The sequence below is a fragment of the Bufo bufo genome, chromosome 5, assembly GCF_905171765.1.
Source record: "Bufo bufo chromosome 5, aBufBuf1.1, whole genome shotgun sequence".
NCBI classification, from domain to species: Eukaryota; Metazoa; Chordata; class Amphibia; order Anura; family Bufonidae; genus Bufo; species Bufo bufo.
The window spans coordinates 178,094,789-178,117,325 of NC_053393.1; the positions used below are offsets into that span (position 1 = coordinate 178,094,789).

The 22,537-nt window shown below is 43.3% G+C and overlaps 1 protein-coding gene and 1 long non-coding RNA gene across 2 annotated transcripts in view; one reads left to right on the forward strand and one right to left on the reverse strand.

Annotated features, from left to right (window-relative positions):
- The window catches only part of CEP76 (centrosomal protein 76), a 34,281-nt gene that overhangs the window by 4,189 nt on the left and 7,555 nt on the right, over positions 1-22,537 (reverse strand). Inside the window, exons 4-10 of the mRNA XM_040433132.1 lie at positions 21,906-22,130; positions 20,576-20,761; positions 15,879-15,976; positions 15,611-15,739; positions 6,880-7,068; positions 3,012-3,178; positions 2,388-2,721 (exon numbers count right to left, since the gene is read on the reverse strand). Of these exons, the coding sequence (XP_040289066.1) occupies positions 2,388-2,721; positions 3,012-3,178; positions 6,880-7,068; positions 15,611-15,739; positions 15,879-15,976; positions 20,576-20,761; positions 21,906-22,130 (1,328 nt within the window). The remainder of the gene's footprint in view (positions 1-2,387; positions 2,722-3,011; positions 3,179-6,879; positions 7,069-15,610; positions 15,740-15,878; positions 15,977-20,575; positions 20,762-21,905; positions 22,131-22,537) is intronic.
- Positions 665-21,920, forward strand: LOC121001894. The gene is made up of 3 exons (XR_005779167.1): positions 665-760; positions 14,717-14,721; positions 21,911-21,920. It is a non-coding gene; the product is annotated as an uncharacterized LOC121001894 (long non-coding RNA).

Consider the following 22,537-nt stretch of genomic DNA (forward strand, 5'->3'; position numbering starts at 1 on the left):
CACTTAGAAATATGCTTTATATGCAACTTTTTTTTTCTTACCCCTGGGAAGGGAGCAACAGGCATCGGGGTAAAATTGGGTGGGTTATATGTAAACTGTATTTATGCTGTTTTACACTGTAAAAAGAATACTGTGAAGTTGTAATGGATTTTCAAACAATAATAAAAGATTAATATAAAATAAAATAAAAAGATATGCTTTATAACCACCACCATAGGCACAACAGACTGCAAGGGGCTCATTGTCTTCTATGGGAGAGTTTTCTAGGCATGCATATGACAATGAGATGACTGTTGAAAAGTAATCTGTACCAAGAAGCGGTGTCATTGTAAAAACTGCTGAATAGTTTAAAAAAAATAGATAGATAGTGACAGAATTAAAAAACATAACCAAAAATTATTTTAAAATATCATTAACAGTAGGTCATTTTGTGAGAATATATTCCCTTCATGGGTGAGCTTAGATGTGGCAGAATAAATCTGCACGTGTTAATAGTGGAAAACCCCACTAAATATTAAAAAAAAAAAAAAACTTTTTTGTTTTAAATTTTACATATATTACTAACTCGCCACCAGTAATTTGTTACACTCTACCTCAGTTGCATCTATACATATTGAACCTTTTCATTATGGTAACCTGGTCATGTGATCTCAAGTCTGACCAGCAGTCTCTCAGTGTGGCTGACTTCCTGTGAACTACAGGATGACATCACCAATCAAATCCCTTCTGGCAGCTCTCAGTCCCCTCCCCACCCTCCTCTGTACATCTCTATATTCTGTTGAAGCTATAATGCCTCCCCACCTAAAGAACCAGGAGTGCAGACAGATAGTAGGTACACAGCGATTAGCTGCAGTTCTATAAACCTCCTGACTCACACTGCCTGTACTATCTGTGGGTGGTGACTCTCCGTTGTAGTTCTATGACATGTAGCCTCACACTGGTCTCCCTGCCTCCCGAATTTAAGAGCCAACGGGGAGGAAGAGATAACAGACTCAAGCTGCATCTCATAGGAGAACATGGAGACTCTGCAGTGTGAGGGAACATCAGCTGTGTCACTGATCTGTCATGACTGCCCTCAGAGGACACAGATTAGTGCAGTATGGTGAGACTCTGCCCCCTCTGTCTCTGCAAAGCCAAGCATGATGGGAAATTAAGAATTCATTAGGAAAACCATATTTGAGGGGAGAAGGAATCAACATAGCGGACAACCCACAAATTACACCTAATAAAACAGGTATACATAAGGCTTACACAAAAGGCCTCTATCTTATTCTTTAAAGCGGCTGTCAACATAATCAACCTTTAGGCAACTAAACAAAATTACAAATCCTTCATGTGGTTCCGTAATGCGGTTTTGAAAGCCCATTAATGTGTACTGTGCTTTGTTGCAGATTTTTGCTGCATCATTTGCACCAAGTCAGAGAATGGTTTAAAGGGTCAATATGAAAACTGCCTGTCCGCCCTGCTGTATTTTTTGGATTGCTTCTACAGCCAATTGAAATGATTCAGTTATCAAGAGGGATCACAAGGGAACAGTACACCAAAAATAAAAATGTTAACTTTTGTATGACGTTGTAAAAAAATAAATAAAAAAAAAAATAAAAAAAAAAAAATAATAATAATAATAATAATAATAATAATAATATTATTATTCTAAAAAAATTGGGGAATGAAGGGGGGGTAGGGTTAACTTCTTGTGACGACGACATGATTATTGGGGCTTCTTAGGGTACTTTCACACTAGCGTTTTTCTTTTCCCGCGCTGAGTTCCGTCCTAGGGGCTCAAATCCGGAAAAGAACTGATCAGTTTTATCCTAATGAATTCTGAATGGAGAGTAATCCGTTCAGGATGCATCAGGATGTCTTCAGTTCAGTCTTTTTGACTGATCAGGCTTTTCAGAAAACCGTAGCATGTTGTATTTTTACCTCCGGCCAAAAATCCTGAACACTTTGACTGAACGCCGGATCCGGCCTTTTTCCCATTGACTTGCATTAACGCCGGATCTGGCGCTGTGTGTTCCGTCAAACCGGATGCGGCTTTTGCATGTTAAACCCGAAAAATTTGAAAAAAAAGTTCAAGTCCATAAATGGCGGATCCGTTTTTTCCAATGCATTTTTTCATTGTGATCAAAATCCTGATCAGGATTCAAAAGTAATCCGTTTTCACACGATTTTCCGGATCCGGCAGGCAGTTCCGGTGTCGGAATTGAACGCCAGATTAAAACAACGCTAGTGTGAAAGTAGCCTTAGACTGTCCGCCTGACAGGACATCCATGGAGAGATGTTACACGCTACATTCCCATGTTACAGTAATGCCTCCGATAAGAGACTTCCGGAGATAATGGAAACCAACATATGGTTGTTGTGGTGATAACGCTGGACATTACCTTTCTGTGCTCAGTCACAAGAACTCGCAGCTGCAATTCAATCTCATTACTTTCTGTGGCCGCATCAAGCAGTGAACTGCAGAGTGGAGGTAATGGAGGAAGGGATGTAGTAGATCCTGGGGAACATATGGATTTAATAGCTTCTTCACTCATTGGTTTCCACCTGGATTCATCATTCACATCAAAGACACAAAGATCAACTGAATCTGATGGCTGGCAGTTGGCCAAGAACCGCTGGTGGTTAAAAATGCATCCAATGGTTCTGTATGGGTAGAGAGGTTTTGGCTGCTCCACCAAGGGAGGGTCATCTGGGTTGACAGGCTTATGGACATATCTGGATAATTAGATTGTGAAACACAACATGAGAGCTGCATGCCATAGTTACATAGGTAATACGGTTGAAAAAAGACATAAGTCTATCAAGTTCAAACAAGGGATAGGTGGGGACGCGAATCCCAGATGGAAGCGAGACTCAGATTTTTACACATTTTCATAAGCATTATTGTCATTAACATCATATAATGTAGAAGAATAAAATCTCTTCATACAGCGGAACATACATAATTCATCTACCAACTAGACGCAGTCCTAGGCGTAAAACCATGTAAAACGTCTTGTATTTACCTTTGGCCTGTCAAACTCTCCCAAAAGGTAACTGCTTCATCGGTCCCATAGGTCATCACCCATGTATGGGCTACACCCCTTCCTTTTGTACCAACACACACATAGGCCTCTAACCCAAAACCAAGAAGGAGGCTGCAAAGGAGGGTGCAGTGATCTTCACAATCCCCCTAAAACAGACATTACAGTTTATAAAATATTGCGCATATAGGACAAGCCCCATGATTATCGGAATCGCAATATATCTTATCATTATTACCTTGAAAATTCCAGAAGGGGTGAAACCATCATGTATAAAGTGTCTGGCATCCAAATAAAAAACACACTTGGTAATGTTTAGTGAGCAGTAGAGTGGCTGACAAAGACGGCCGTCTTTCAAAATGTCCTTTCTAGCTAGATGTCAGGTAGAGTTTACAATCCCCAACTCTGGAATCTTTCCATCAATCCCTTCTTGGGTGCATTATACAGTTGTGTTCAAAATAATAGCAGTCAGACATCACTAACCTGATCAATTACTGTTTTTGGTAGAAATGATATTTCTACATGGCAAATACTCTACTGCACCTGCTAGTAAATTAATAGAAACCCAATAGACCCAACAGTCATGACATGCATGCTGCTGATTCTCTGTACTTCAATCACTTATTGAAAGGGGCATGTTCAAAATAATAGCAGTGTGGAGTTCAATGAGTGAGGTCATTCATTCTTTGAAAAACAGGTTGCAATTATTGGCCTTATTTAAGGAAGGAAGGCAGCAAATGTTGTACATGCTGGTCACAGTGCATGTCTCTCTGAAATTCTGAGGAAAATGGGTCGTTCCAGACATTGTTCAGAAAAACAGCCTACCTTGATTAAAAATTTGATTGGAGAGGGGAAAACATATAATGAAGTGCAGAAAATGATAGGCTGCTCAGCTAAAATGATCGTAAATGCTTTAAAATGGCAACCAAAATTGCACAACTCTGTCCTATTCAAGTGAATAAGAGGAGAGCTTTCCCATTAAAGTGAATGGGACGGAGGAGCTGCAATTACACTGCTCGTCACTGCATTGTAGACTGCAAGCAGGGAGACAGTGAGGAGAACACAGTGCTCGTACAAGCGCCGTTTTCTCTTCATACAGCTGACAAGCAGGGGTGCCAGCAGTCAGGCCTCCGCCAATCTCATATTCATGACCTATCCTATAGGATAAAAGGACAACCCCTTTAATAAACCAAGAAATTACTGATTTAGCTATGAAAAACATAATAAAATGTATTCATGCAAAGTAACTGCTGAGTTTGTATCTTGACTGTATTTTCATGTGCTTAACATGCCTGGTCCATTTCTACCCCCCTATCCCATACCACCAAAGTGGCTATCATTGGAGAGTCCAGGGGGCCTGCATAGACATTAAATACACATCCGATCCCACTAAAATAGTCAGGTACAGATTTTTATCCTATGCATATGGACAGATTAGTACAGAGTTAAAGGGAACCTGCCACCGGGATTTTGTGTATAGAGCTGAGGACATGGATTGCTAGATGGACGCTAGCACATCCGCAATACCCAGTCCCCATAGCTCTGTGTGCTTTTATTGTGTAAAAAAACCCAGATTTGATACATATGCAAATTAACCTGAGAGGAGTCCTGTACATGAGATGAGTCAGGGACAGGACTCATCTCAGGTTAATTTGCATATGTATCAAATCTGTTTTGTTTTTTTACACAAAAAAAGCACACAGAGCTATGGGGACTGGGTATTGCGGATGTGCTAGCGGCCATCTAGCAACCCATGTCCTCAGCTCTACAGGGAGTGCAGAATTATTAGGCAAATTAGTATTTTGACCACATCATCACTCTTTATGCATGTTGTCTTACTCCAAGCTGTATAGGCTCGAAAGCCTACTACCAATTAGGCATATTAGGTGATGTGCATCTCTGTAATGAGAAGGGGTGTGGTCTAATGACATCAACACCCTATATTAGGTGTGCATAATTATTAGGCAACTTCCTTTCCTTTGGCAAAATGGGTCAAAAGAAGGACTTGACAGGCTCAGAAAAGTCAAAAATAGTGAGATATCTTGCAGAGGGATGCAGCACTCTTAAAATTGCAAAGCTTCTGAAGCGTGATCATCGAACAATCAAGCGTTTCATTCAAAATAGTCAACAGGGTCGCAAGAAGCGTGTGGAAAAACCAAGGCGCAAAATAACTGCCCATGAACTGAGAAAAGTCAAGCGTGCAGCTGCCAAGATGCCACTTGCCACCAGTTTGGCCATATTTCAGAGCTGCAACATCACTGGAGTGCCCAAAAGCACAAGGTGTGCAATACTCAGAGACATGGCCAAGGTAAGAAAGGCTGAAAAGACGACCACCACTGAACAAGACACACAAGCTGAAACGTCAAGACTGGGCCAAGAAATATCTCAAGACTGATTTTTCTAAGGTTTTATGGACTGATGAAATGAGAGTGAGTCTTGATGGGCCCGTGGCTGGATTGGTAAAGGGCAGAGAGCTCCAGTCCGACTCAGACGCCAGCAAGGTGGAGGTGGAGTACTGGTTTGGGCTGGTATCATCAAAGATGAGCTTGTGGGGCCTTTTCGGGTTGAGGATGGAGTCAAGCTCAACTCCCAGTCCTACTGCCAGTTTCTGGAAGACACCTTCTTCAAGCAGTGGTACAGGAAGAAGTCTGCATCCTTCAAGAAAAACATGATTTTCATGCAGGACAATGCTCCATCACACGCGTCCAAGTACTCCACAGCGTGGCTGGCAAGAAAGGGTATAAAAGAAGAAAATCTAATGACATGGCCTCCTTGTTCACCTGATCTGAACCCCATTGAGAACCTGTGGTCCATCATCAAATGTGAGATTTACAAGGAGGGAAAACAGTACACCTCTCTGAACAGTGTCTGGGAGGCTGTGGTTGCTGCTGCACGCAATGTTGATGGTGAACAAATCAAAACACTGACAGAATCCATGGATGGCAGGCTTTTGAGTGTCCTTGCAAAGAAAGGTGGCTATATTGGTCACTGATTTGTTTTTGAATGTCAGAAATGTATATTTGTGAATGTTGAGATGTTATATTGGTTTCACTGGTAAAAATAAATAATTGAAATGGGTATATATTTGTTTTTTGTTAAGTTGCCTAATAATTATGCCCAGTAATAGTCACCTGCACACACAGATATCCCCCTAAAATAGCTAAAACTAAAAACAAACTAAAAACTACTTCCAAAAATATTCAGCTTTGATATTAATGAGTTTTTTGGGTTCATTGAGAACATGGTTGTTCAATAATAAAATTAATCCTCAAAAATACAACTTGCCTAATAATTCTGCACCCCCTGTATACCCAAAATCCCGGTGACAGGTTCCCTTTAAGAATGCAATTAAAAGAGGTTGTGTCATTTGATCAACTTACATTTATCATGTAGAAAAAGTTAACAGAAGGCACTTACTAATGTATTGCGATTGTCCATATTGCCTCCTTTGCTGGCTGGATTCAGTTTTTCCATCACATTATACACTGCTCATATCCAGGGGTTACGACCATCCTGCAATCCAGCAGCAGTGGCCATGCTCGCACACTATAGGAAAAGGTGCAGGCCTCTCTGGTGGCCGGGACTGTGGAATCGAGCATAGGCACGCATGCGCAGCAACTCCCATTCCGTCCACCTCGTATCTGCACCGCAGTGGTGGCAATAAACCCTGGAAACGAGCAGTGTATATTTTGATGGAAAAATGAATGAAGCCACAAAGGAGGCAATATGGACAATCACAATACATTACTAAGTGCCTTGTATTAACTTTGCCTACATGATAAATGCCATTTATTGCAGTCAGACCACCCCTTTAATGCTATAATATTGCGAATCGAAAACTAAAGAGTACCTTATTTCTACAGAGAAATGCCAGCATAGTGCACCACAGTTCTTGTTTACCACCTCCACCAACAACTGGGGCCTTTTCATAGCCTAGGACATTTACAAAGCGTGCCGCCTGTCGGGGTGTGTCCAGCAGACGTCCAGCTCTAAGGGGGCGTACATAGCAGCACACAGGTCGATTAAGTCCATTTTCATCCTAGGAGAAAAAAACTAAAAGCATTGCACCCAGCACATTTTATCAGAAAAAATCAGGACTATTGAGGGTTACATAAAGTCACGTAAAAAAAAAGGTACAAATCTCAGACTTGAAATGGGGATCATATATTTGAAAATGACCCACAAGTAGGAGCTGAAAGGATTACTCGATTAAATTGAGTAATTAAAAAAGAAAAAATATATATATAAATAATCGATGCAAATTTTTTGCATCAGGGATTCGTTTATGTCATGTGACCACGGAGCGGGAGTGAAGCGCTTGCTATTACTTACCGCTCCGTGGTCACCTGCCGGCCCGTACTGCACTGCACTGCATCCTGATACAGCGTCAGGTCATGGTGCACGGAAGCGCGCACTATGACCTGACGCTGCAGGATCCAGTGCAGTGCGCGGAGAAGAGGAAGGAGCTGTGGAGCAGCGCCCCTACAGAAAAGGTAAGTATTTTATTTCACTGGCGCTGGGGACATGGCACTGAAGGGGGACAGCCGGCAATGGATGACATGGAGGGGCTGATCCGATGGCACTGGGGGAGTGGGGGACATGGCAATGGATGGCATGGAGGGGCTGATGGCACTGGGGCAGTGCAGCTGAAGGCACTGGGGGAACTGAGCTGATGGCACTGGGGTGGGGGAGAGCGGAGCTGATGGCACTGGCGGAACTGATGCACTTGGGCTGATCGCACAGGGGAAAACGAAGGGTGTTGGGGACTGATGGCAGGGGGTCTGATGAGTTTTTACAAAGGAAAACAGTCTATTAATTAATTTTATCTTATTAGTGTACTGGATTAATCGTAAAAAATAATCAATAGAATACTCGATTACTAAAATAATCGTTTACTGCAGCCCTACCTACAAGCATTCATCTGTTGGCACAATGCTCATCTTTACAGATGCTATATCAAAGTGGAAACCCCGACAGAGAAATGAAAGCCCCAACAGAGAAAAAAAACTGTTCAAAGAAAAGCAAAATTGAGTTAGTACTGCTGTATGTACAAACACCAGGGCAGAAAATCTCACTCTATAAGGCTACCTAATAAATGCTCCCATACATCAGAAGAGCTTGATGTGATCAATAATAACTTAAAGGCTATGGCTTTTTTTTTATTTTTTATTACTGCATATCCTGTACCAAAATATTTTTTTTTCTAGTTGTTCTTTATTAACCCCTTTGCGCACTACTAGGTCAGCGGAGCAGGGTCAGCAGTGCTGGCTGTGTAATACAGCTGGCACCCAGCCACATTGATCAGGATTGGAGCCAACCTTGGATGCCAGTCACTTAAACCCCTCAGATACCGCTATCAGTGACCACGGCATCTGTGGGGTTAGACAAAAGTAGGAGGCTCCCTCTGATTGGAGTCCCTGTGGCAAAATTATGGGGCTCCGATACATTGCTATGACAGCCTGGGGCCTTGTGAAGGCTCCTAGCGTTATCATACTAAGCTGCCTGTAGAGTGCTGCCCAATGCATGGCCTGACAGGCAGCCTGTACAAATTTTGTATACTGCAATAGTATTCTATTGCAGTCTATGGTACATGGTCAGAAGATCGCATGTACAAGTCCCCTAAAAATAAAAATACTGTGAATTTTTTTATTTTTTTTATAAAATATTACAAATTCAAATCACCCCCTTTCTCTACTTTTCATATAAAAATAAAACTATAAAAATTAAAATAAACATAAGCATCTCTGCATCTAAAAATAATAGAAATATATGTTTTTCTTGTGCAGTGAATGTCGTAATAGAAAATAAAATTTAAATGTGGGAAAATTCTATGTGGGAAGAGTCAGCTTGTCTCTTCCAAAAAAAAAAACTGAATAAAGTTTTAATAAGTCGTCTAAAAAGAGATATGTACCCCAAAAAGGTACCAATAAAAACTAGAGCAACTGGAATAAAGATTTCAGCCCAGGAAAATTTCCATGCAATAATAAAAAAATGCCTTCAAAAGGTGTCCCACAGGCGGAGCTAACCAATGGCCGGGTAAGACGTGCTTTACCTCGGCTCCCGACCGACTCCAACTTTAAAGCCTGACAGGACACCATCCGCCTCGCTGACCACATGACAGGTCGCAGGAGAAGACCCTCATCGACGCCCGCTCCGACACGCCGCAAAACGGGAGCGATTTCCCGCTTCTTCGTCCCCTCCAGCCAGACAGACGCTGACCGAGGGGAAGACAACTCTCCCAAGATGGCGGCGAGACAGGTCAGAGCGGCGTCCCCCACGCACCATGAAGATGCAGGCCCACAAGCCCCAGGGTCACCACAACAGCTGAGGGGTACACCTACCGGTTCGCCGGTATCCTATGCTGCGGCAGCAAGCTCCGGCTCGTCGGCGGCTTCATCCCCGCCATACACAGGGTCGTTCTCAGCAGCTCCTCAGGGACATTCTTCTAGAGGCCGCTGCTCCCAGACCTCGATCTTGGAGTCAGGGGCATCCATAACCCCACAGAGAGAGGATGAGGACTGGGACTGGAAGGTTCACCTCAAATCCCTCCCCACCAGGCATGAAATAGATGCCTTATTTTCCAGGCTGGAAACTTCTCATAAAAGAGATATGGAGGCCCTGCAGCATGATTTAAAGCAGGTGGGTCAGAGGGTAGAGGAGGCAGAATCCATGCAGGAACAAGTGCTGGGGGTCCTGGAGTCACACCAACAAGTCATCCAGACACACTCTGCGCAGATCCAAGATATCATCACACATTTAGACGATATTGAAAATAGAAATAGGAGGAATAACCTACGCATTAGAGGCCTTCCTGAAGATATTTTACCACAAGATCTTGAGAAATGGGCCACTTCCTTTTTCAATACATTGATGTCCAGAGAACCAGGACAATCTCTTGAAATAGATCGTATCCACAGAGCCCTTGGTCCTAAACTAAGCGATCCTAATCGCCCCAGAGATGTCATATGCCGTATACATTTCTTTAAAGATAAAGAGGCCATCCTGAAAGCTGCCAGATCTGCAAGCAAAATCATGCATGCTGACAAAGAAGTCATCATTCTACAGGATCTAGCCAGGCGTACCTTGCAGCTACGCAAAGCACTGAAACCGTTACTGACAGCACTCAAAGCCAAGGACATTCCTTACAGATGGGGATATCCATTTCAATTGTCCGCTACTAAAGAAGGGAGGTCAGCTGTATTCAGATCCCTTGATGACCTCGCCAACCTCTGTGCAGCGTTTGATATCCCGCTGCTGGAGTTGCCGGATTGGCCTAGTCCGAAGCAACCCATTCCCATCCCACAGAGGGAAAGATGGCAGACGACCTCACCTAAGCAGAAGAGGACCTCTAGACGTGAGCCTAACCCTAACGACTGACTGTTGGGACATTCTCGCTCACCCACCTGAGGGGATCTACACCCTCCTGTTGCCTTTATTGTTCTATACTGTTATAGAAATTATATGCATATCATTTTCTTATGTATGGGTCTCCTAGACCTATACACACACCTGTCCTGTTATATATTCAGCAAATGTTATTTCTGCGTTATTATAAGTTGGAGTCCAGTAAGGAGACGGTTGGTCCTTGCTTTCTCCCCACCCCACTTAGGGACCGCAGCACACACCGCTGCGAAAGACCTCAGTTGTCACCTAGCACCCTTGGAACCGACGATGTTGGTTCTTCCAAATAAGATTTATTTGCTTTATATGTGCACTGCTCTGTGTTTAATTGTTCCCCTTGTTGTCTTCCTTCCCTCATGTGTCCTTCCCCATACTCCTACTACATCTCAGATAGTACTGGCAGAACATGGGAGATTATGCTTCCCTCTCACTAATATTCCTCAAAATGGCACCCATATCGTTTTGCACTTTTAATGTCAGGGGTTTCAATAAACCCGAGAAACGGAGTCAGATCCTATACAACCTCCATAAGAAGAGAGTTATGATTGCTATGATACAGGAGACTCACTTTAAAGCAGGCGCCGTTCCCAAATATGCCAACCGTTATTATCAGAATTGGTTTCATGGTCCTAATCCCACTAGCAGATCAGGGGGAGTCTCTATAGGACTCCACAAATCATTCAGCTATACAGTTTTATCCTCTGAGATAGACCTTAAGGGCAGGTTTGTTTTCATTAAGCTCTCTGTGGATCAGTCTGTCATAACTATAGCTAATGTCTATTTTCCTAACCAGGGACAAACAACTTTTGGATCCAAGATCCTGAAAAAACTATCCAAATTTGCAGATGGATCCCCAATCATACTTGGAGGTGATTTCAACCTGGTGATGGACCCACTGCTGGATTCCTCATCTGGTAAGTCCTCGATCTCCCCGAGTTCTCTGCGCAGTTTTAAATCCGAGCTCATGGCACTCCGCCTGGTGGACCTATGGCGCATTTTGCATCCAGGTGTCAGGGATTATAGCTTCCACTCTCCAATCCATAATAGCTATGGTAGACTCGATCACATATTTATATCTCAACAGCTGCTGGACTCTGGGCCTAAATGCTCTATTGACACTCGCCTGTGGTCTGATCATGCACCGGTGTGTGGCATTATTTCCTCCCAACCTTCTTACACCCGGCCTTTCTCATGGAGACTGAATGATAACCTGTTATCAGATGTAGTCTGCCTAGCAGACATTAGGAAAGCTATTACCAACTTTACTAATGATCATCTAACGGATTTGACCGCCCCCCCTATTAAATGGGAGGCCCTCAAATGCGTGCTTAGAGGGGTGTTTATTTCACATGGATCCAGACTGAAGAAGGAACGGTCCCACAAATTGAAATCTCTTATATCTGACCTGGCCATAAAAGAAAACCTAAACAAAAATTCCCCTACTGACAACCTAAAATCAGACATTTCTCTAGTTCAACACCAAATATTGCAGATCCTAGACCAAAAATCATTATGTTTTAGAGATAAAATTAGACACGGGTTCTTTGAGTATGGTAATAAATGTGGAAGCTGGCTAGCTAGGGCCTTACATCCCCGAACTGCTCTGACTCACGTGCCATCAATTAATACAGGTACTGGAAGCTCTGTACACAACCCAGTAGATATCACAGCGGAATTTCAATCCTATTATGCATCCCTATATAATTTACCAGCATCCGCTCTCTCACGAGAACCCCTTAGTGATGAAACTCGTGAATACATAACCCAATTTGGCCCTACACCTATATCTGACGAGGATACAGCCACGTTGGAAGATGATTTCACCCTCCCTGAGCTAGAGTCAGTGATCAAGAACCTGAAGAATGGGAAATCCCCAGGCCCTGATGGATTGACCTCACGGTTCTATAATATTCTCCGAGAAGACCTTACACCCCTATTGGTTGAAACCTTTAATTCCATCGCACCAGATTGTCCATTTACACGACAGGCACTCCAGGCACATATCACAGTCATCCCCAAACCAGGCAGGGACCCAGCGTCATGCTCTAATTACAGGCCTATCTCCTTGCTCAATGTGGATCTCAAAATGTATGCCAAGCTTTTGGCTCTGAGGCTCCATCCCCACATTCCAGGTTGCATACACAAAGAGCAAGTAGGATTTGTACCTAGACGAGAAGCCCGAGATAATACACTTAAAACGCTAGGATTAATAGCGAGAGCACAACAAACCAAAATTCCACTATGCCTTCTCGCTGTAGACGCTGAGAAGGCGTTTGATAGGGTGAGCTGGCGGTTCTTAGAGGAGACCCTACGCCACGTTGGCCTAGGAGACAAAATGATCTATAGGATATTAGCTCTTTATTCCTCCCCTTCAGCCTGTGTCCGTGTTAATGGACTTCTTTCTGCCCCTTTTGAGATCCGGAATGGAACACGTCAAGGGTGCCCCTTGTCCCCCTTTTTATACACCCTTGTGATGGAATCCCTGGCTAATGCTCTTCGGGCAAATCCCTCCATCGCGGGTCTCAAGCTGGGCAATAAAGAGCACAAACTGTCCCTGTTCGCAGATGACCTGCTTATCTACTTAACCTCTCCCAGGATTAGCCTGCCCTCGATTCTTCGCGAATTTGATCTTTTTGGGCGCCTTAGTAACTTCAAAGTCAATGTGCAGAAATCAGAGATTTTGAACATAAACATGCCCCAACGGGAAGCAGATTCCTTAAGGGACTCTTTCTCCTTTAAGTGGACCTCCCAACATATTAAATATCTAGGAGTACATATCCCAGCCAACTTGACACATGTTTTTAAACTTAACTATCTACCTTTGCTTAGAGCTATTGAATCCAGTTTCCATAAATGGACTTCACTCCAGATTTCTTGGTTTGGGAGGATTAATGTGGTGAAAATGGACATTTTACCGCGTCTTTTATACTTGTTTCAGACGATCCCATGCAAAATCCCTTTAACCTATTTCGCTAAGATCAGGAGAATGGTATCGGTTTTTGTATGGAAAGCACCCAGAGCTAGACTAAGTTATAGCTTAATATCTCGTTCTAAAGCCCGGGGGGGTACGGGACTACCAAATTTTAGCTCATACTATAAAGCGACAATCATGAATTGTGTGCTTGATCTATGTCACAACCGCTCTACTAAACTATGGGTAGAAATTGAGCATGAAATGGCTCCACATTTAGCCACTGGAATCTTTTGGTTGTCCCCTACCTCCTTGAATTCATTATCTAATTCGCAATCCCCGATGCTTCTATATTCCTTGGCTAGGTCCTGGGCTAAATTTGCGGGTAAACTTGGCCTTATACATTCTCCTGGTCCTCTCACGACACTCACGGGTCATACAGATCTCCCCACAGGCTTGAGTCAACTCCCAGCTTTAGGAGACCATAATAGACAACCAATCAAATTAATAGACATATATAAACAGAATGGCTTACTCCCTTTGGAGGATCTTTCCCACATTATTCCTGCAAGCCCTGGGCGTTGGCTCCTCTACTTTCAGTTGCGAAGCTTCATTAAAGCCCTGATACCTGGATCGCGGTCATGTCCCCCCTTAACTGAATTTGAAAAGATGTGCACAGCAAGGTCAGCTCCTGATCATGCTATTTCTCATTTATATGCCATGTTGAACTCTGGGGAGAAAGAGGACTCTTCCACAGATACCCAGGGAACTAAACTCAAATTCATGTCTGATTGGGAATCGGAACTGGGAGCCACCTTCTCTGTAGACCAATGGTCCAGATCTCTCCTCTTCACTCACAAATTAACGGTGTCTTGTAATTTACAGGAACTCAACTATAAAATCCTTAGCAGATGGTATAGGACCCCAGTGCGATTACACCAATTTTATCCTCAGGTATCTGATGCATGTTGGAGATGTCTTAATGCAAGGGGATCCATGACTCATATTTGGTGGGACTGCCCGGGTGTAGCCCCACTGTGGCAGGAGATCTTTGACTTATATAATTTCTTATACAAAGCTACTATTACACCCTCACCTGCGTTAGCTCTTCTATCCATGTTCTCAGGGCGGATCTCACAGATTAAGAAGGGAGCCCTCCGAGTATTTATCCTAGCTATGAGACAGATAATTCCCCGTCAATGGAGGTCTACAGAGAGTCTTTTGAGAGTGACCTGGTCTAACGCCCTGGACTCACTAGTTCATATGGAAGAATTAAGCGCTAGGGATTTAGGATCTGCTACAGCCTTTAGGGGGACTTGGGACCCATGGAATCAATTTCGTACCTCCACATCCTTCCATGATTGGTTGACAACAGGTATTGTACCCGGTGATAGCTCCTAAATACTAAACTAAGTAGAATCTCCTATCCTGTCCTATACACCTCTCCCCCTCCCCTTCCCTTGTGTATATGTCTTGGTTTTGGTCTGTCATGTCTTGTGATGTCTTCCCGGTCTTATGTGGTTATTAGTCTGGAAGTTAGAGAATAAATGCCGTGTATGCTCTTAGATTCATTTATGGAAGCCCCAACGGCACTAATACTTGAAATTTTGTTCCATAAGACTAATTATTGAATGTAATACTACCTCAGACTTATTGGTATGTTCAGTTTTTGACCGTGTACTTTACTGTTTTGTATACTCATTGAATGTATTTATACATTATTCAATTATACGATTTAATAAAATAATGATTGAACCGCAAAAGGTGTCCCAGTTCTTATGGTCAGTGGGGGTCCCAGCGGTCAGGCCCCGGGTCCCCCACCAATCAGACACTGATCACCTATCCTGATGATAGGGCATCAGTATTAAAATCTCAGAAAACCCCTTTAAAGTTGCACTGTACTTTCATTAAACTATTGGTATGTTATATAGACGTATCAGAAGTTTAGATCAGTGGGGACTGACCGCCGAGATCCCCGCCGACCTATAGAATTAGAGGAGAGAAGCGCTCGCTTAGTGCCCTCTCTTGTCGCTGCAAGAGATGGTAGGAAGACAGGCCCCTAGACTTTCTATTGAGTCAGTCTCGCTTCCTGCCCTGCAGTGAGGGGGTACACGCCAAGTGCACACTTCTCTCCCCTCCTTCTAGAGATCCGTGGGGGTCTCAGCACTCGCACACCCACCGATGTAAGCTTTTGATATGTTCCTATAACATATCAAATGATTTTTTATGAAAGCACAGTGCCACATTAAGTAACATGCCGCTGCCAAACCTGGGCAAAGATCTTCACAAGTCTGGAATTGTGGGATGGACGAATCTGAAGATATTCCCTCCACCATTGTTTTGCATAGACCAAAAACAAGCGTTCCTTTTCTGCTGCCTTCTTACGTTCCAGTGTCAGCTGAAATAGAAAAAGGTTATTAGATAAGGATTAAGACATCTTCACATACACAAACCAAGTCTTCAAGAACTACTAGAAGCCAATGAACTAGGTCCTTATGTACCACCATAAGCTACGAAATGTATCACTCAGATCTTACCTGAGTGCTGACAATCTCTGGAGACAATGGTTGAGTAAGAGGTGGATAAAGCTCAAGTTTCACATTTAGAACCCCGACAGGGATTTTACACTCCGCACCTGAAGAGAAACACAGTAATAAATAGCTAGTACGCCAGCAGGACACTGCAGAGCAAACTGTTCTACGTGGACGTATTCCTCGTCCAATAATCACCAGGCTTCTCCACACAGGGTGGATTTTCTGCAGATTTATCCATCTGCATCTCAAAAGGATAAAAATCCACAACAGTGGCGTTGCAAATTTAAAATCTGCACCACAAAGCAGATCTCGGTATGCGTGAGATCTAAAAAACGACTGGAGGCCGTAACCAGCTTTATCAGGTTAGAAACAGTCACACGCCAGGAGATACTTTGGTAGGTAACTGCAGATGACCCATTGATACTGGGTGATTTAAAGGCTATATGTAACTTTGGGGGCAATTTTTTTTAAAGATTGCCTTTTACTCATTTTGGGCTAAAAAAATAAAAATTCTTCAATTGGTCTTTATTAAAAATATTCTGTCGCAACTGTTTTTCTAGCTGTGTGAATCGTCCATTTTACTTTGTGCTGTCATCTAATAAACCTCATCTCTAAATTACTAAAATGTCATGAACGCTTATTTAACCTGTTACGGACACAGGGCGTACCTGTACTTAAGGTTACAGGGCATACAGGTACGTCCTGTGTATTTCCGATCACCGCCGCGTGGCGGGCGGTGATCGGAACTGGGTGCCTGCTGAAATCAATCAGCAGGCACCCTGGGACAATGCCAAAGGGGGTCCTGTGACCCCCCCCCCCTCATTTCGGCGATCACTGCGGATTAACCCCTTCTATGCCGCTGACCGCGGCATAGAAGGGGTTTGTGTTTGAGTGAGCCCATCGAGTCCCAGCGCTGCTGTGGCGGCGACGCAATGTCTCAAAAGGAAGCCCGATGCCGTGCAGAGGCTGTAAAATGCCTTGCACGGCATCGGGACCTGCCTTCTACGGGAGCCGAGGAGATCTAGTCTCAGGCTGGGTCTCCTAGGCAACCTGTTAGTGTATGACTCAGTGTAACACACTAACAGGCAATGCATTACAATACAGATGTATTGTAATGCATTGCAGAGGGGATCAGACCCCCAAAAGTGAACATCAGAAATAAAGTAAAGAAAAAAAAAAAAAAAAAGAAGGGTTTTTAATAAAAATAAAAGTAAGAAAATTAATAAAGTTAAAACAAAAAAAAAAAAAAAAAACACCACACCACACATTCGGTATCGCCGCGTCCGTAATGACCGGCTCTATAAATATATCACATGATCCACCCTGTCCGAAAAAAACCAAAAAAAAAAAAAAAAAAAAAAGTGAAATATAAACAAACCCATTTTTGTCACCTTACATCACAAAAAGTGTAATAGCAAGCTATCAAAAAGTCATACGCACCCCAAAATAGTGCCAAACAGTCATCTCATCAAACAAAAATCATACCCTACCCAAGATAATCGCCCAAAAACTGAAAAAACTATGGCTCTCAGACTATGGAGACACTAAAACATGATTTTTTTTGTTTCAAAAATGAAATAATTGTGTAAAACTTAGTACCAATTAAACAGTCATCTCATCCCGAAAAAAATTAGCCCCTTACACAAGACAGTCGCCCAAAAAATAAATAAAATTACGGCTTTCAGAATGTGGAGACACTAAAAAAATAAAAAAATTGAATTCAAAAATGCTTTATTATGTAATACTGAAACAACCAAAAAAAGTAGTCATATTTGGTATTGTCGCGTCCGTGACAACCTGTTCTATAAAAATACCACATGATCTAACCTGTCAGATGAATGTTGTAAATAACAAAAAATAAAAACTGTGCCAAAACAGCCATTTCTTGTTACCTTGCCTCATAAAAAGTGTAATATAGAGCAACCAAAAATCATATGTACCCTAAAATAGTACCAGCGAAACTGCCACCCTATCCCGTAGTTTCTAAAATGGGGTCACTTTTTTGGAGTTTCTACTAGGGGTGCATCAGGGGGGCTTCAGATGGGACATGGTAGGGGTGGGCGATATAAATTTGGGCCACGATATGGATTTTCGCCATATCGCCGGACCGCGATATGATCGCGCTCTCTGCGCGCACCATTTTCTCCTGAGCCCGCCGGCCGGCACAGTGGAGGGAGAAGGAGGGAGTCCCTCCCTCCCCACTGTGCGCGGCTGCCGCTGAACACCGATGAGGACAGAGTAGGAGGAGGAGGGGAGGGACTGTGGCCAATGAATGTGACGGCCATATCCCACAGAGTCCCCCTCCTCCCCCCATCCTTGGTGGCAGTGGGCAGTTCCGATCGGAGTCCCAGCAGTGTAATGCTGGGGCTCCGATCGGTTACCATGGCAGCCAGGAGTCACGCTACTGAAGTCCTGGCTGCGATGGTATGTTAGTGAGCAGCATTATACTCACGTGCGCCGTGGCCGCCAGTCGCTCCTTCTTCTGTCTGTGCGGAGCATTGCTAATGCTTATAGCATTAGCAATGCGCCGCACAAACCTATGAGAAGAAGGAGCGACCAGCGGCCACGGCGCACGTGAGTATAATGCTGCTCACTAACATACCATCGCAGCCAGGACGTCAGTAGCGTCCTGGCTGCCATGGTAACCGATCGGAGCCCCAGCATTACACTGCTGGGACTCCGATAGGAACTGCCCACTGCCACCAATGATGGGGGGAGGAGGGGGACCCTGTGGCCACTGCCACCAATGATTAATACTGGGGAGGGAGGGATGGGTTTGAGTTACCATAGGGGGGCAGATAAGAGGCTGGGGGGGGAGCAGATCAGAGGCTGGGGGGGGGGGAGCACATGAGAGGCTGGGGGGGGGGGAGCACATGAGAGGCTGGGGGGGGGGGGGGGGGGGGAAAGCACATGAGAGGCTGGCTGCCATGGTCAGCTCCCTGCTGTTGTGTGCGCAAAGCACAGGGCAGCAGGGAGAGTGTAAAGTCCTATTCACCCTAATAGAGCTCTATTAGGGTGAATATGACAAGGGTTCTAGCCCTTAAGGAGGCTAATAGTTATTAAATAAAAAGTAAAAAAGTTTAAACACCCCCCCCAATATAGAAAACAATATATCGCAATATATATCGCATATCGCACATGCTTAAAATTATATCGCAATATAAATTTTAGGCCATATCGCCCACCCCTAGGACATGGTGTCAAAAAACCAGTCCAGCAAAATCTGCCTTCCAAAAACCATATTGTGTTCCTTTCCTTCTGCGCCCTGCCGTGTGCCCGTACAGCAGTTTACAACCACATATGGGGTGTTTTTGTAAACTACAGAATCAAGGCCATAAATATTGAGTTTTGTTTGGCTGTTAACCCTTGCTTTGTAACTGGAAAAAATTTATTCAAATGGAAAATCTGCCAAAAAAGTGAAATTCTGAAATGTTCTCTCTATTTTCCATTAATTCTTGTGGAACACCTAAAGGGTTAACAAAGTCTGTAAAATCAGTTTTGAATATCTTGAGGGGTGTAGTTTGTAAAATGGGGTCATTTTTGGGTGGTTTCTATTATGTAAGCCTTACAAAGTGACTTCAGACCTGAATTGGTCCTGAAAAAGGTGGGTTTTAGAATTTTTTTTTTTTTTTTTAATTCAAGATTTGCTTCTAAACTTCTAAGCCTTGTAACGTCGCCAAAAAATAAAATGATCCAAACATGAAGCAGACATATGGGGAATGTAAATTAATAACTATTTTTGGAGGTATTACTATCTATTATAAAAGTAGAGAAATGTAAATTTGGAAATTTTTTATTAAAAACATTTTTATTTTTTTTACTCAATTTTACCACTGTCATGAAGTACAATATGTGACGAGAAAATCTCAGAATGGCCTGGATAAGTAAAAGTGTTTTAAAATTATCACCACACAAAGTGACATGTCAGATTTGCAAAAAAATGGCCTGGTCCTTAAGGTGAAAAATGGCCCAGTCCTTAAGGGGTTAAGCCACATTCTTGAGATAAGAATTGAGCTATAATGGAGCATTTCCAAGCATAAAAAGTACCAGCGTCTATAGGGGGTTTTCACTTTTACCATCTCAGTCCACAACTGGTTAATAAACGATGGTGCTGATCACTCAGATTCTTCAGTCTGCACCTACTAGTCGTGCAGCATAGATATACAACTCCACATGGAATTGCCCATTAAAATTTTTGAACACTTAAGTCAAGTCGTTTTTCTATTATTACATAGATAAATCATTGATATCGGAAGGCCTCTTTCACACATGTGTATTGAAATTGCACAGATTCCGGATGATAAACCATCAAGATTGTTTCAGTAACTCACCTGGATTTATAAGCGTATTCCTTCCTTTCTGCATTTGTGATGCACTCCCATAGACTATAATGGGTGTATTTGGAAGCAGAAAACATGCTGCGGATTTCAAATACTGACGGAAATTATACACCCATGTAAATAGCTCTATTCATTAACATTCTGGTACATACAATCTGGGCCATATACGGATTGCAAATTATTTGCTTGTCTGAAGGAGGCCATAAGAAAACCTGGTTATGCATTTCTAGCAATTAAAGCATAAACCATAGAACAGCGGCATGGAAAACATTCTAAATATGCCCCAAACCCATCCCATACCTTGGGATATGCAATAATATGTACAGTTCTAATGTTCCCAGCATGATCATGAAATCTCACCTACACCCAGGAGCTCCACAGCAAGGCTCGTTACTCCTCTGTCCACTCCCAGTACAGAGCGCCACTCCAGAGAGTGGGAGGACACTAAAGTGGTTTCTCCAGACGTGTCCGTCTTGATCAGCACCAGCTGTACAGGATCACAGATTGACAACAGGGAAGTGGCATCTGCCATTCTGCTGCCATCACCTAGATTAAGGAGTTTACTTAGTGCAGGCTTATCAGAGGACATTTTTTATTTAAAAAAAAACAAAAAAAAAAAAACACACCTGGTACAGCAGCGTGAAAGCTTTAGATGTTTTGAGGAGCAGATGATTGTCGGGAAGGAAGCCTTCCTTCTTGACAATAACCTGCTTATTAGGGCTCATGCACACGATCGTTGGGTGTTTTGCAGTCCGCAAAACATGGATACCAGCCACGTGCATTCTGCGGAAGGGAACGCCTGGCCCTCCTATCCTTGGACAATAATAGGATATGTTCTATATTTTTGGGAACGACCATGCGGACATGGAATGCACACAGAATAATTTCAGTTTTTTTGCAAAAAAAAAAAACAGAACGGACAGATACAAACTTTTTTTATTTTTATGCATAAGCCCTAAGGAAATAACGTAAATGATTGCATGTACATTCAGTGTCCGTATGTCTGTTCCGAAATAAATAAAAATAGAACATGTTCTATTATTGTCCGAATTACAGAGAAGGATAAGACTGTTCTACTAGGGGCCGGCCCTTCTGTTACGCAAAATGTGGAACACACACAGTCGGTATCCGTGTTTTGCGAATCCGCAATTTGTGGACTGCAAAACACCCAGTGGTTGTGTGCATGAGCTCTAATGAGCATGTTATGGTCAAGAAGGAAGCATCGGCTGTTCATTAAGTAGAGGTGAAGCGCTGTATTTTCATGCAGCGATCTCAGTGTAAGGTTAAGTGATCGCTGCTCCCCATACAAAATCATTGCTCCCGGGCAGCAGAGTGCTGTCTAAACACCACAATCTGCTGCCCGCGAATGATGATTGAGGTGTCCACATCTCTACACCAGTCCCGGAGGTCCTCTTTAAGTTTCAGATCTGGTCAGACGCGCTGCGCTTCCTCTCAAAGTCTGCTCATTGTTCCGAAGCAACAAACTACAAACTTTTTTCCCCCTTTTCTTTTTTAACATTTACTAATAAAGTGTCACAATGTAGTTTGTTGCCCGGGGACAAGAGAAGAACACATTAAAGAATTTTAAATTCCAAACTACAAACCTAAGAGAGACACAACCTAGACTTTAAAACATTACAGGCCACATAATGCAGTAAAAAAAAAAAAAAAAAATCCTAACTGTACAAACCTAAGCTGTCCTTATGTACTTCAAGCAAGAAGCCATCTTGGAAGTCTGGTTCACAGGCACAGGGGACAGGTTTGGAACGGAAACGTTGGTTCCTAAAGTGCAGGCTAAGAGTAAATGTGGAGCACACCTGGCCAGGGAGAGGGTCCGATTCTTGAAGATGCTCCAGAAATGCTTTTCCACCCAAGACCTGGAGGTGAAGATACCTACGTGATGGGTCTATATTCGCTGTGGAGAGAAACCACGGATTAAAGGGGTTATCCAAGACTAAAAAAAATGTCTCCCAGATGCCCGGGCCCCTTACACTGATTCTACCTACATGACTCCTGGCTCCCTGCCACACACCTGGTACCCGCACCGCCGCCTCTCCCCATCCGGGGACCAGGAGCGGTGCAGGGAGTGGGGAACCAGGTAAGTAGATTCAATGTGAGGGGCACGGGCATATGGGGGACATTTTCTCATCTAGGATAGCCCCTTTAAGGGAAATATCAGTGACAAATACAACATATCGTGTAAGGTGAGTGGAGATATGCTTGTATAAGCTGGGCAGTAGTTACTAGTTAACCATACGACACCAATGAAGTTTAGGCATGGGTCCTCATTCATTGGAAAAGGACCTGTGAACAATACTCTCT